General features: G+C 38.1%; 1 protein-coding gene across 1 annotated transcript in view; it reads left to right on the top strand.

The window, feature by feature from the left end:
- nacad (NAC alpha domain containing) overlaps positions 1-4,920 on the top strand; it is a 47,836-nt gene extending 42,916 nt beyond the window's left edge. The window contains exons 7-10 of the mRNA XM_039737654.1: positions 1,820-1,966; positions 2,390-2,521; positions 2,680-2,802; positions 4,754-4,920. Coding sequence (XP_039593588.1) covers positions 1,820-1,966; positions 2,390-2,521; positions 2,680-2,802; positions 4,754-4,768 — 417 coding nt within the window. The 3' untranslated portion in view covers positions 4,769-4,920. The remainder of the gene's footprint in view (positions 1-1,819; positions 1,967-2,389; positions 2,522-2,679; positions 2,803-4,753) is intronic.
- The last annotated feature ends 10,605 nt before the right edge of the window (positions 4,921-15,525 follow it).

Below are 15,525 nucleotides of genomic sequence, written 5' to 3'. Positions count from 1 at the left end.
AGGGTCACACAGACCGCTACAGGCTTGACAAAGGCACCTTGGCTGCCATTAGGTATCAGGATGAAATCCATGGACCCATTGTCAGACCCTATGCTGGTACAGTGGCTCCTGGTGCACGACAATTCCTGGCCTCATGTGGTGAGAGTATGCAGGCAGTTCCTGGAGGATGAAGGAATTGATACCATTGACTGGCCACCCCACTTTCCTGACCTAAATCCAATAGAACACCTCTGGGACATTATGTTTTGGTCCATCCAATGCCACCAGGTTGCACCTCAGACTGTCCAGGAGCTCAGTGATGCCCTGGTCCAGATCTGGGAGGAGATCCCCACAACACCATCTGTCATCTCATTAGAAGCATGCACCAATGTTGTCAGGCATGTATACAAGAACACAGGGGCCATACAAAGTGCTGCGTACAATTTTGAGTTGCTGCAATTAAATTTTGGCAAAATGGACTAGCCTGCCACATAATTTTTTCACTCTGATTTTTGGGGCATCTTTGAATTCAGGGCTCTGTAGGTTGATCATTTTCATTTCCATCAAACGATGTGGCATCCTTTCGTTCCTAACACATTACCCAGTCTATATCAGTATAGATATCCAGGAGGATTTCTTTTTCCCATTGAGATCTGATGTGTTTTCAAAGTGTTCCTTTAATTTTTGAGCAGTTATATATATATATATATATATATATATATATATATATATATATATATATATATATATATATATATATATATATATATATATATATATAAAAAATAGGTGGCACGGTGGCGCAGCGGTAGTGCTGCTGCCTCGCAGTTAGTAGACCCGGGTTCCATTCCAGGGTCCTCCCTGCGTGGAGTTTGCATGTTCTCTCCGTGTCTGCGTGGGTTTCCCCCCACAGTCCAAAGACATGCAAGTTAGGAGGATTGGTGATTCTAAATTGGCCCTATTGTGTGCTTGGTGTGTGGGTGTGTTTGTGTGTGTCCTGCGGTGGGTTGGCACCCTGCCCGGGATTGGATCCTGCCTTGTGCCAGGGGATTGGCTCCAGCAGACCCCCGTGACCCTGTGTTTGGATTCAGCGGGTTGGAAAATGGATGGATCGATATATATAATATATATATATGTATAATATATATATATTTATTTTGGAAGGGTAAAGCTTTATTGCAAAATGTCAATGGGAAAAACTGTTTATGTACACATATGGTCTGAGCACACACACTGTGGCATGTCCATCAGACTGAATGTGCTCGTACAGTTTGAGCACACATACGACTGGTGACTCTATCGTGTAGTGTGAATAGTAGCTTGACCACAATTCCCAAACATCACACACAGCATCTCTGGTGTAAATTGGGCACTAAGAGAACCAGGCATGAAAGTTGTTTAAGGTCATATGGTGCTCTCAGGTCTGAAAATGTGGGCCATAAGTGCTTGGTTTTGTTGTACATTTTAATGAATTTAGAATGTAGTAATTTTTTTTTTCTGCTATGGGAATCCACAAGAGAGGAACATTCATATGTGTAAAACAAGATGCCCCTTAGAATGTGAATGAAAAAAAAATATTTTTACAAAGATAGTGTTGATGTCTTTACAGACCGGAGTCCAATGCAGAACTAATTCAAAGGTGGCTGAACTACTAGTCATATGGGTTCCAGGCATTAAGGGGTAGGTCCAGGAGCATGACATGGGACACCTCTGCACCGCAACCCCTACACACTTGAAAATGATGCATTATCTTTCTTTGCACCATATGTAATGAGTGGAGAAATAAATGTCACCCTAAGTGCTTACACTTTTATGTGTTATGCTTTGTATTATTTTCCAGGCCATGTCTAAACTTGGTCTTCGACAAGTGCACGGCGTTACCAGGATCACCATTCGAAAATCAAAAAATATTCTGTTTGTCATAACCAAGCCTGATGTTTTCAAAAGTCCTGCATCTGATATCTACATTGTTTTTGGAGAAGCCAAGGTAAGATGTACAAAGTAAATGTGTGTATTGACCAAATTTGCAAAGATTAATAACCAAAATTCTAATAATAATTATTATTTGAAGCTTATTTAAAATTATATTTAAAAACAAAAAAAAAATTGAACTGATGGCAATGACATTTTGAAAGCATATCTAATTAAGGAAATATTAATTCCAGTTTAAATTTTTAGACTCCCAAGCCATGCATTCACAGCTCGCTGGCTACAACCAGATACCAATAACTATCCTTTCATTCAATTGTTACACATCTTCACATATTTGTTAGCAACCATAGTAGCTTTGGGTTTGACTTTATTTTTTTCTGATAATCTCCCTATCTTGTGTTATTTTGTATAGTATTTATTTTTGCTTTGGTGATGCTTACTACAAACTGAATTGATACACTGATGGACTGTTTTGCAGATTGAGGACCTGTCGCAACAGGTGCATAAAGCAGCAGCAGAGAAGTTCAAGGTTCCAATTGAGCATTCGCCCCTCATTACAGAGACAACTCCGACGCTCACCATCAAGGAGGAGAGTGAAGATGAAGAAGAGGTACAGTAAATCCTGTTGCAAAAGTGATTTTGAGTTATTTCTTTACCCACTTCTACAGTATGTACTGTATATGACTCTAGCCTATGATCATGTTATTGCCAGTTCAATTTCTCACTTTGTGGTGAGTGTCTAATTTTTTCTTTCTTTCTTTACCTAAGTTGGATGAGACAGGTCTGGAAGTCAGAGACATTGAGCTAGTAATGGCACAGGCTAATGTGTCGAGAGCCAAAGCTGTCAAAGCATTGAGGCACAACAAAAATGATATTGTCAATGCTATTATGGTAAGAAAAGTGTCTCACTATCATGTTCTTAACAATGTAATCGTTCAACACCTTGATATGGTAGTGCTTTTGTAGCATTGTTTTTGCAATTTTAGTTTATTAAATTTGTGATTATTATTTTTTTCTGCAATTTTTCCATTTTGAGTGTTGTACACTTGATGATGTAGTTTTAGACCTATCATGCCTACCACTGTTGCAGTGGTGCATGGATCTTCACTATACAGATGAATTATCCATCAGCAGTCCTGTAATGACTTCAAAATCTATCTATCTATCTATCTATCTATCTATCTATCTATCTATCTATCTATCTATCTATCTATCTATCTATCTATCTCTGAAAATGCAGCCTCAGCATTGTGGTGTAGACAGGCGAAAACACAGCCTCTAATCACATTCTGATTTGCTCATGCTTATGACGTAGTCGTTCTCTGATTGGGTCCTAACCAATACAAAAACTTCATTCCCTGGTTGGTCACCCTTCATGGAAAAAATATATATTCCAGCATAGAGGATACAGAAGAGTTCCAGGGCACTTGTTGTGTTGCTCAGCTGTATGCATCTAAATTATGTTTTGTACAATTTTAAGACTGAACACATGTGCAGAAGGCAAATACTTTACCAGTCACTACAATTTTGCAATAAATCACATGGCTGCCAGCAGTACTATCCATTCAAGGATTTTTCTGCCAATGTGTTCATACACATTATAGATGAACATCTATGTCATATTTCAGTCATTTCATTATGGATGGAGGTACATTTATAATCATTGTGAAAATGCTAGTCTGGCTGGAGATCATTTTATGTATTCTAGAAAGTTGATTCAGTTCATCTGGACATAGTTCATCTCCAGTGAGATACGTTACATCACTCATCCAAGTGACTTCCTCAATCTCAGTTGACTGCAGGTTTCTCCAACCTTATAAACAGTACCTTTGCATAATGACCAAAACTAGCACCATTGACTAACAATGGGCTGTGTGATCAATGATATGCAAATTGTCCCTTGATCAATGGCCATGAGTACCATTGACAGAGAGTTCGGGAATGGCTGCAATCACAGCATTGTAAGATGGTGAAAGATGTACCCTTAGGCCCCCTCCTTTGTTCAGAGATGATCATCCCTTTTTCATGTAAATGGCCTACTTGATTCCTCGCTCAAACCAGCATTCCTCCCTGTCCAGGATGCGCACATCTTCATCACTGAAAGAGTGACCACTGTCCTGTAGGTGTAAATAGACTGCGGAGTCCCGGCCTGACGACGTAGCTCTTCTGTGTTGTACCATTTGCTTGCATTCCCTGATGTATAATTCACGGCAATCCTCTTGGCACATACAGTAACTGCATAAACTATATTACTTTGCCTGTGCCTGGGCACCCAGTCCTTGGGGTGGACCAATTTTTTCAGTAGCGTGTTTGGGGTTTGAAAGCCACTGAGACCTGATGTTTTGAAAAAATGCATCTCAGCTGTTCTGATACTCCTGACACATAAGGGATCACCAAAGATTTTTGCTTAGGCAGCGGTTGTCCTTCCTCTCTCCTGGATTGCTTAGAGCATTCTTTAGGTGTCTACCCTGCTTTGTCAAAAGTCCAGCTGGGATAACCACATTTTCTCCGGGCCTTTTTGATATGTAGTAGTGAGGATGTATCCTTTGTCTCCTGGTCTGTTTATATTTTTTTTCCTTGTTGAATGTTTTGCTAGGATTTCACCAGCACCTCCTTTTGGCTACATTAATCTGTACATATTCTGTCTGTTTGTTTTCATTATCATAAAACTTAATGTTTTACCACCTCATACAACTGTGAAGTATCCCTTTTTCTTTCTCAATCGTTTGAGTATCCTCACAAATTGATAAGCATTGGTCAATTAGTGATTCCTTGGAAAACTCACTGTTGTCATTGTGCATAAGCAACAGGGGCTTTAATGTCTTTCTGTCTTCCTCCCTAGGAGCTGACCATGTAGCACTAATGAAGAAGAGGAGGGTAAAGCATCTGCCTATCTGCACAGGAAACCCAAGCTCCGTATTCTTACTACATACTACTACATAGAATGAACTGTACTGCTGCTACCTTGCTTTCCTAAATATGCTCAATAAAATGGTCTGTTATAACCAATCAGAGCTCAGTGATGTGTCTAAACAAAGCCAGCCCAACTCTTCTAACCCAAGAATGTCTTTGTCCCACAGTAGACATGTCTGGTAAAATGAGAAGGAATGCCACATAGAAAGTAAAACATGTTCAAAACAAATGAATAAGTGAAAATACTGTAAGATGGTATTGTCATCTCACAACATGTGGACTCCATTTTGATTCCTGATTGCAGTGCCTTTTTTAGAATCTATTTGCTATAAATTATTAGGTGGATTAGAAACAGTGAATTGAACAAGTGCCTGTGAGCATAGATGGATGTAGGTTTGCTCTGGAACAGACTGCCATCTCATTCTGAAACACTAGTTAAACATTATCCACTTCAAGGTAGGGGCATCCATCAGTAGGGCCAATAGTATTCAATATGCACCTAACGTTAGTTAAATGTGAAAGAAAATGAGTGTCAGCTGATGTGTCATTTAATACAAGTGTTGGATAGCAGGTCAAACATTCTGGGGGAACGCCAAGATGGCATTATAATAGCTTGAAGTTAGTATTTGAACCAGTACAATTTAATTGATGGTACCAACTGCTGTCATTTAACCACAAAGATCAGAAAATAAAGGAAAGAAAGAGAAACAGGAACAAATATAATATGTTTTGAATCTGGGCTGCAAAACGGCATCAAGCCTAAGCAGAGGTAACTAGAAGAAGTTTAACCTTCTACATTTTAATTACATCACAAATGGTTTCATATGCATAAATAACTGAATGGGCAAAATGATGATTTACAAGAGTCAAAGCAGGTGTGAAAGAAACACAAAAACAAGAAAAAGGTTTGGGGTTCCACCCCGTATATTGTCAATATTGTTTTGCAAAAAAGGTGTGATGCTTTGTGACATAGTCTCAAAAGACAGAGTCCAGGACGGGACTGACTGGGAAAAGCAAGTGGTTGGCGGAAGGAAGGAAGAAGAGGGTCCAACGGGGCACAGGTAGAAGTGTGGTCAGGAGGCGGGTATGGCTTTTGGAGCCAGAAGTGGAAGTGGTCTTTTATTGAGATGATCTGCAGAGGAGAGGGAAAAGACATTAGTGCACTTCATCAACCCCTGACCCTGCATTTTACCTTTAGTCAAGCCCATTGGCTGCCTCCCATGCGCATGTGTGTGACACAGCAAAGAGCATGTCATACTTCAAAACAAACAGAAAAACAACTGAAATCTGTATTTGCCTTCTTGTCTTACATGTAGTGACGAGTGAAACAGGTAAGTTTTACAAAAATGATACTACAATTTGCAATTTTCAAGCATGCAACTCAGCTAAGAGTTTTTTGGGGTTTCAAAGGGTTTTCTTTTGATTGGAAATTAAGAAATATTGCTTCATAAAACCTTATTCACACTTGCACAATGTGTTGCACACCAATAACATCAATTTGGTCTTTGAAGAAACAGAAAGAGCTTCAAAATGAGCAAGAGATGAACAAAAGAAAATGGAGGAGGCAGGTGTCTCATTTTGATTACCTCTTCTCATTTTGCTTGTTTTTACTCACTGCTCACTATGAAAAGTGCTATATACAGTAAAACTATCTCTATAACTGAGTCACTAATTTTGTTTCCTGTATCTTCTTAGCCCCTCATGACAACTGCATTTTCTAAAATCTTTGCATGTGAAAATCAAATGGTCTCATTGTAGATTTTGTGCAGCTAAGTATAAAATTACAGCACTGCTGCTTATGGGCAAAGGAACATATTTTTCACACAAGAAAGGCTTGGTGAGGGTCTTTTATATAACAATAAGATTTTTAAAAGACACTTTCTTGATGTATTTTGTTGCCCCTTGGCAACAGCTGGCCTAGAAATTATGTCCTTAAACCCTAAATTCAGAGGAACAGACAAATGGACACATGAAGACTGGCTGAGCATGTGCCCATCAATGTACACATTCTCCACTTACCATACTGTTTATACTAATATTATTTATTGCGTCTAATACTCCTACTTTAATTTAAAGCATCTCTCCTTCTCTGTTTCTCTTCATCCGTTGTTTTGCTAGCATGGTAAATAAATCTGCACAATGATTATATAATATGCAGCACAATCAGAAATGCCCATGGAGTATTCTTAATGACAGAACATCTAAACACGTGAAATTTTGAACTGTGCTGCTGGGGAATTTGGAGAACAACCCTGAAGCAGAGTTAGAAAGTCATGTTGGATAAATCATGTATGAAAGAGAAGATTTTATTTATGTTGAGCAATTGTAAGTCCCAAGCAAATGTGCATGCCATGCTGACCTTATGACTACAGCCAAGAAAAGCAGCTTCAAAAATATTTAGTGGTAAGGATGTATGTTATAATGTTAGTTTCAAATGACAATCACATAGCCAAATTGTTACAATATTTCTGCAACTGGAGCATCGGCAAGTGAAATGATTCTCTCAACGTCACACAGTTAAAAAAAAAGAAAACTCTTTAAGATTGTATGCTTCCAAGTGGAGTACTAATCTTTTTCAGTACAGGACGATGCTTCCATATTTTAGTAGGGTGAGCACTAGATACATGCACCTTGAGGGAAACAAAGTCTATAGAAAATGGAAAGAGCTTCAAAACGAGCAGGAGATGAACAAAAGAAAATTGGAGGAGGCAGGTATCTCATTTTGCTGCATCATATTTTATTTCTGCAAAATAAAAAATATTATTATTACTGTTTGTAGTTTCATTGATGATGTCATCATAGTGCCACTTGCAAGATTTCATTACCAGGAACGGGTGTAGCCTGTGACATTGTTCATCCTGTATTTGTAACGTGGTGACACCAGAATCCAAGATTCTGGATAAAACTTCTAAAAACCTCATGAAACTTTACTGTCATGATCAACCTTTTTCTGTTTTAGACACCATTTTGCATAATTGTCATTAGGGTTGCATAATTTATTTCTAAGGGAGTGGTCTCTGGGGTCATGACTTCAAGTTCATCAGCAAGATGGGATAAAAGGTCAGTGGTTGCATCAAACTTTATATGATCTGTGGACAAATCCTTTAAACTCTAATAGAAATTCTTTGTCATTAATTTTCATCTTACCTAGTCTTACCTAGTTTTTGACTTTTTGCCTGCATTTTGACTCTGATTCTTGCCTCTTGTTTGGGTTTCAGTCACTTTTTTATATTTTACTTGTTTTGTTTTGCCTTTCACACACATCTCCTTGTTCAACTTAAAAAATGTAAAAGTTATCTTTTTCCTTTTGAGCCAAGACACTCGTTAGTTATATAAGAAAAGGAATTTAAGGCAGTTAGGATATTTTGTAATGGTTATTTTATAACTTTGATTGTGGGATACGTATTGGGCTTTGGTGTTTGATATTTATGCCTTCCAGGTGTTGACTTCAGCTTGTTTTACCATATATTCTTTTGTTTTGCCCTTTGGTGCATTATTTCCTGGTCAAATAATTATAGATTAGTCAGATCACTGTATCAATCATAATAATTATAGATCAGTCCTTCAATTCCTTGGTGTTAACCTAGTGTATAACTCAGACTCTGAACAGTTATTCTTGAGTCACACTTGGGATGATGTGTAATGATCTGCTTTAGAGTGTTAACTCCGAATAACTCTTGGTACAGTATTCTTCTGCCATCTGGTGGCTGAAATAATATTATCCTACAAAAAAAAAAATCATGAATATTTCTATGCATTTTGCCACTCTAACTCATTAATATTTATGAGTGGCGTGACATGTAAAGGAGAAGCTGTAAAACCAGTTTTAGAACAAAATGAAATTAAACAATTAGTTAAACCAAGTGATAGTGATGACAGTGTGAACTGATCAATAGATGTTGACATGGATAGTGAAACTGATGCATATGGCACTAAACAACCAAACCTGCCATAATATGCCTGGTGGTTCACCGTAATACAAGCAAGTCTGTGGCAATAAGGCAAACTTATGGAGATCAAATAGAAAAATAAGATAGATGTTATCCCCCTAAGCACTGTTCACAATGTAGCCACTGTCATTCATGTCAAGGGAAATGTGGAAGTCACTAAGCCTTGGGCTGTTTTAGCCTACAATAACACCAGGGGTGCATTGCTCTTGCAGGTCAAGCACTGACATTCTACCCTCTCATGCTCAAGCAGCAGAAAAAAAAAAAAGCACACTGTGCTTTGGTGACTGTTTCAAAATGTATCACACAAAGAACGTGTAGTACATCTGCATCAGTACAGCAGTGTACATGGGATATACCTTTCCGACTGTATTTATTTTGACATTTTGATAGCTACCTATGAGTGACAGTGAACTTTCCAGAAGTGTCCCAGTTTTTCTTTAGATTCTAGAAGATTCTCTTCTTTTCGATAAATAAGAGCTCTACAACTACAAATATTATGCAGTTTCTTGACACAAGGAGGGAGCAATGAGCGCCTTCGTGAGAAGGTCCACGGGAAAATGGAAGGAACTGGGGAAAGCGATTGAGAAGAATCTGCATAACTGGAATGAGTTAGGAGAACCTGCATGCTGAGGAAAGGCTGAGGTAGCATCAAAAATGTAAGGTGTCATAAAAGCAACCAGAAACTGCATGGTGAAGAGGAGATCCTGAGGATTCAAACACACATCTTATAACTATGTGACAGAATGCAAGTGCAATTGTCAGATATGCATATGAAAATGGGCAAGGTGTACTGCAATCTGCCCCAGTGTCGAAGTGCATATTTATTGTCTTAGAGATAAAACCCATGGCCCTTAACAGCAGGAAAGTTTGCTTATGCGTGCTTGACTAAAGTGATTTCCTGTATTTAAAACAATAAATATCACTGTAAATAATACATCAGTAAAACAATAAATACGCCATCTCATGTAAAGGCTGAACTGGGCATTTTATGTGATGCCATTTCTCTCCAGTCTTTGTGAAATACTGTCACATATTAAACTTAGTAAGAAAATGTTTAGTAAAAACAAATCATTGAGGTTTGTATTTATGGAAAATCCTGATGCCTGATAGTACTATATCTGTTGATATATAAACAGAGCCAGTCAACACATGAGGCGACATAGGAGGGTACCCTAGCCAAGGGGTGCCGTTTATGAAAATTAAGGGATGTGGGCTACAGACACCAAGGTGACCCCCATACCCCCCCACCCCAACCACCTGATCATCAGATTTTGATGATATTGAGTAGGCGATCATTAGATGCTGGGCGCCGTTTATGAAAGTAAAAGTACACCAAGGGTCATGCACTTCTTAAAGTCCATGGTATATGAACAACGGGGCACCACTGTTGAAGTTTAAACTACCTACTATAGACAATGAGGGCCAATGTCCATCAACCCAACCTAAGGCTCCAAAATGGGCTTTGACTGGCACTGTACATAAGGTATTAAAAGGAACAGCCGCAGTTATTTATTATGGCTGTTAAGAGAATGAGAAAGAAGAACAATCCCAACCTAGGATGTCTATTTTAGGACATACTCTTCCCTCTGACAAAACTTCATTCTCCTTCCTACCTTCAACAAAATGCAATCCACCTTTCACTCTCCAGCTATGCGTTTTCTCAGCATGTACATAGGTAATAATATATTTTAGACAGCTAATCACTTTTATTTTAGAACCACGCTCAGATAGCATTACACTTTAGGGAGCTTTCAATAAATAACATTTTTTTTTTACAATCCCCAAATTCAAAAATCAAATTAATGTGTTAAATGATGAGATATACTATCTTGACATTTTCTTTGTTCTTTTCTTTTTATTTCTTTTTGTATTGTTCAAAATTGGAGCACTCCTTGAATAGTATTTTGTGCATTTTGGGATAACATTTTAATAATTTTTAAATCTTTAAATCCTATTTCAGCAAAGAAAGTGCTTCCCATACAACTTTTAACACATACCTAAACAAATACATACAGTAAACAAAAATTTTAAACATAGCACCTTTCTGAGTAAACATGATCAAATCTTCACAATGTGCAATAAAGTTATTCTTCTACAAGATTATGCTAGAAAAGAAAAGTACCATTCATCCTGTTTTTAACCTGCTTCTCAAATTCAAAATTGCAGGGAAATTAAAGAGCTCCGAAGTTTAAAACAACATTATGTTCTTAAAACACTTAATGCAGTTTGGTGGCTGGTGGGTCACATCAGCATCAAGCGCTGCCCATTGCAGGGCTCAATTATGCACAAACTTATGCAATTTAGAATTATTTATTAACCTAATGTATTTAAAACCAGCATCCTGTGAGAAAAACAAACTGAGAAGTATTAGTTCTGAAATGTATCCAGAAATACAAAATATGCAGTAGACTATTGCCACACATTTACACTTGGGACACAAATTTTGAAACATAGAAATATGTCTTTATCATTTAGGTTTAATACAAGATTAACAGAATAATTCAGCAAGTTTTATAAATCTGTCCAGGACATGTTAAGAGTATTGACATTCCCAAAAAAGATGAGATAATGTTTCTTTCTCACAAAATGCACATTTTCAATCTTAAATAATCTATGTGCAATAAAAACTTTAACAGAATAAATCATATGTGTCAATTTAAAAGAAATCTCTTTCACCGTATATCAGTGTTTCCCAACCTCAGTCCCGGGGAATCCCCTGTGACTGCAGATTTTTGTTCCAACCAGATTCCTAATCAGTGACAACAACTGATAGCACTGATCTCATTTAATTAGCTGGTATTATTTTTCTTTTATTCTACATTCAGAAAAGCACAGCAGCATGATGTTTACATTTATAAGACATTTAGAAATATTTCTGCTTTTGCTATAGATTTAAATGCTTAACTCTCTTTTGTTGATTTCATTACATTTTGCCCTTTCTCTGTGTAGTTTTCCCCTCTGTTGTATCTTATTAATGACAATTAAAAATGAGCAGAGCAGACATGCAGGCAAACAACACTGAATAATCAAAGGCTGCAACTACTTTAGAATGAGACCCCTAGTAAATATATGATTAATTAAACATTTAGAACACCTAGAAAAGTAGAATGAAAATCAAGATGAAAATGTTGTTTAAAAGAAAAAAATACATTATTCTCATATAACTGCTTGGTACATTTACATATATATATATATATTACCAAGCTTAGTTTTCTAATTTCTATATTGTTCCCAAAACATAGAACTTGGGAAATAACACATTACTTAATTAGCCCAGGAGTCCAATTAAAAACAGAAGTTTGTTGGAACAAAACCTGCAGCCACACTGTGCCCCCAGGACCGAGGCTGGGGAAAGCTGCCTTATATTATGATATAATATTTGTTATATAATAACCATATTTTATTCCAATCAATACTTTCTAACACAGTATTCCACCTCAAAACTACAGTAGGAGTAAATGACTGGCAAGTAATGTCCCTAATATGTTTATCATTACATTTGGGAGTTCTAGTATCAATTCTATCTAAAAGAAGGGATGAGGTGAAATCTGCTCCATCTACAGTTGAGATTCCATAATAACCCACCAACTAAATTATCTTTTTGGGACTAGCTATTCTTATAATACCAAATTCATCAGGTGAGATTGTAACACTGTACTTACTGATAAATTCTTCATATTTCAACAATTTCCCCTCTTTGTTAATTCTGCTTCATCAGTAAAGTATTGTTTTCAAATAGGTTTTTAAAAAATCAGTATTTTTTTTAGAATTTTATATCCTTACTAGCAAAATACCTGCGATACCCGCGCTTCGCAGCGGAGAAGTAGTGTGTTAAAGAAGTTATGAAAAAGAAAAGGAAACATTTTAAAAATAACGTAACATGAAACAAAAATTGTTTTGTGACTTTTATTAGTGCTGCTGTCATCAAGGATTTGATTATCATTATTTCTTTCAATCAGGTTCATATTTGGAGGATGTGTTGTGTTCAAGTTACATTCCGTGTTTGTCTAGTCTATCCCTGACCAGCTCATCTTCGTTGTCAACCGTTGTAAAGATAACAGGTTTTCTTCATCGAAGTGATCACCACCCAAATTGGTACTCGTAAATCTAAGATGTTTAACAGGCATTCCCGCTATTAAGTTGTGGATTTGCCTGCAAATATTTAGCGGCAGCGTGTCTATGAACATAATTAAAACTTAAGCTTTACACCTTGCTTTCCTATTGATATGTATACAAAGGCTTGTTCAGCGTCAGAGGGTTGTTCCTTTCCTACTGCATCAATAAACAGCTCGTCTTACTCTTTATCTGAGACATCACACACTGCATGCATGGGTTTACTTTTCCCAGTCCTGCAAACTTTAGCGAAGTGCTTCAATTTACCACATTTTTACACTGTCTTCCTTTAGCTGGACATTGACTTTTTCCACCGTGTGCTTTGTTTCCGCAGTAGCTGAACTTATGAATATGCTTGTATGCGTCACTCGCTTCATATTTTTTTGCTGCCTTCTCAATTGTGTAATGCGTTTCTTGTTCAGCACTCTTTGGAGCTCTTGCTTGTTGTCTGCGTACTGCGTTCACAGTCAGTTCACGTGAGCCGCTCGGAGTACATGCATCAAAGGTTCTCAGCTGTGCTTGTGCTATCTTGTGCGACCCTGCGATGTCCACGGCTTTATTTAATGTTAGCTCAGACCCGGCACTTAAAAGCTTCTCTCGCATTTTTGCTGAGTTTGTGCCAAATACTAGTCTATCCCTGACCATCTCATCTTCGTTTGCATAAGCACAGTCCTTCACCGTGTGACAAAGTGATCGAAAGTCTCGTTTATACCTTGTGTCCTCTCATTAAACTTGTATCTCGCGAATATCGTATTCATCTTAGGCATGACAAATGACAGTGGCAGTGTGTCTATGAACTTAATTTAAACTTAAGCTTTACACCTTGCTTTCCTATTCATTTGCATAAGCACAGTCCTTCACCAGCAATTTCATGGTGACCGAGCTGCAGGCTATGGCCATATATATGTACGTAAGTAGGATTCAGTTATGACCGTTACGCGTAGAATTTCAAAATGAAACCTGCTTAACTTTTGTAAGTAAGCTGTAAGGAATGAGCCTGCCAAATTTCGCCTTCTACCTACATGGGAAGTTGGAGAATTAGTGATGAGTCAGTCAGTCAGTGAGGGCTTTGCCTTTTATTAGTATAGACTAGCAAAATACCAGCCAGGCGAAGTACTGCCTTAAAATTTTTATTAAGAAGAAAATTAAACCTTTTTAAACTGAGGGAAAATATACCAATAAGTATTTGTTATGGATCTCTTTGTATACCACATTGTGAGTTCGGCCCTCCAGTTGTAATATGACCAAGCTGTGCGCTGAGCTTACTCTTGAGCATGCAACGTACAGTTGGCCATGTGAACAGTAATCTTGTCTAAAATCTCACAGCTTGGATTGCTGCTGTCATAATCGGTTTGAGTTTCATGGTTTGTTTCAATTACAACAGTATTTGCAGGACTTGTGTTGAAGTGACATTCGGCATCTGTCAAGCGTTGTAAGCAGTTTCATCAATAACTTCAAATCCAGCTTTTAAGAGTTTAAACATTCATAAACATCAAAGTGTCCACTACTGAAATCGTCACCTGTCAATCTAAGATGTTTAAGAGGCATTGACGGTTGTTGAAAGGTGTAAAATATTTGGTCATTTCGGTACACTTGAAAGCGACAACCGAACAATTCAGTGGCAGCCATCAACTCACATGCAGAACCATAGGTGAAGGGCTTAAGCATTTCACTCTTATAGTGCTCCTGTGTAGTATAATTATCTCCTGTACCGTCATCAGTCCACACCTTGAACCTGTCCCAGTCATTCAATGCATAAGACACAATGTTCCTCCGGATATCAAGAGTGAGCCTGATATGGCTGTGCAATATGTACCAAAGAGAATGGAAAAGGTAGGTGCCATCTCCGGGCATGGAAACCACTCGGTAAGTGACAGTTGTTTGATCAATGGTGATCACCTCGATAGACATGTTAATGGGGGTACGGTTGGAATGATAAAGGAAATGGGTACCTGAGCGATGTAAAGTAAGTCTAAAATACCTACACAATAACTATAATCGTAATAAATGAACAATAAAACAGCGGAGAAGCCGTGGATTAAATAAAAAGGCTGTAGTTATCAGCAGGGAGATATGAATCCCGTGGCGAAGCAAGGATGGGATTGTAGAGACTAGAGCGATGGACAGCCTTATATAGGCAGGCAGCCAACAACGTGGGAGGCGTTGGGATGGGGGACCCAACGCCGTCTCACACGGTGACCAAGCTGCAGGCTATGGACATATACATGTACGTAAGTAGGATTCAGTTAGCGTTGGGAACCCGCGTACCAAATTTCTTGAAGATGGGCCCATACGTAACAAAGACCGTTGAAAAGTTCAATATGGCGGCCGACAGTGGCATCATACCACCGAAATAAGTACCAAATTTCAGCCTTCTACCTACACAGGAAGTTGGAGAATTAGTGACGTTGGAAAGTTCAATATGGAGGCTGACAGTGGCGTCATACCACCGAAATAAGTACGTACATTGGTTTCGGTTAGCGCAGGTAAGCCGCCTACCAAATTTGGTGAAGATGGGGCCATGAAGAAGAAAGTTCAACATGGCGGATGTTGTTGACCGTTATGACTGTTACGCATAGAATTTCGAAATGAAACCTGCTTCACTTTTGTAAGTAAGCTGTAAAGAATGAGCCTGACA

Source organism: Polypterus senegalus, chromosome 15, assembly GCF_016835505.1.
Source record: "Polypterus senegalus isolate Bchr_013 chromosome 15, ASM1683550v1, whole genome shotgun sequence".
In the NCBI taxonomy this organism is placed as follows: Eukaryota; Metazoa; Chordata; class Cladistia; order Polypteriformes; family Polypteridae; genus Polypterus; species Polypterus senegalus.
This window is presented reverse-complemented; position numbering and strand designations above follow the sequence as displayed.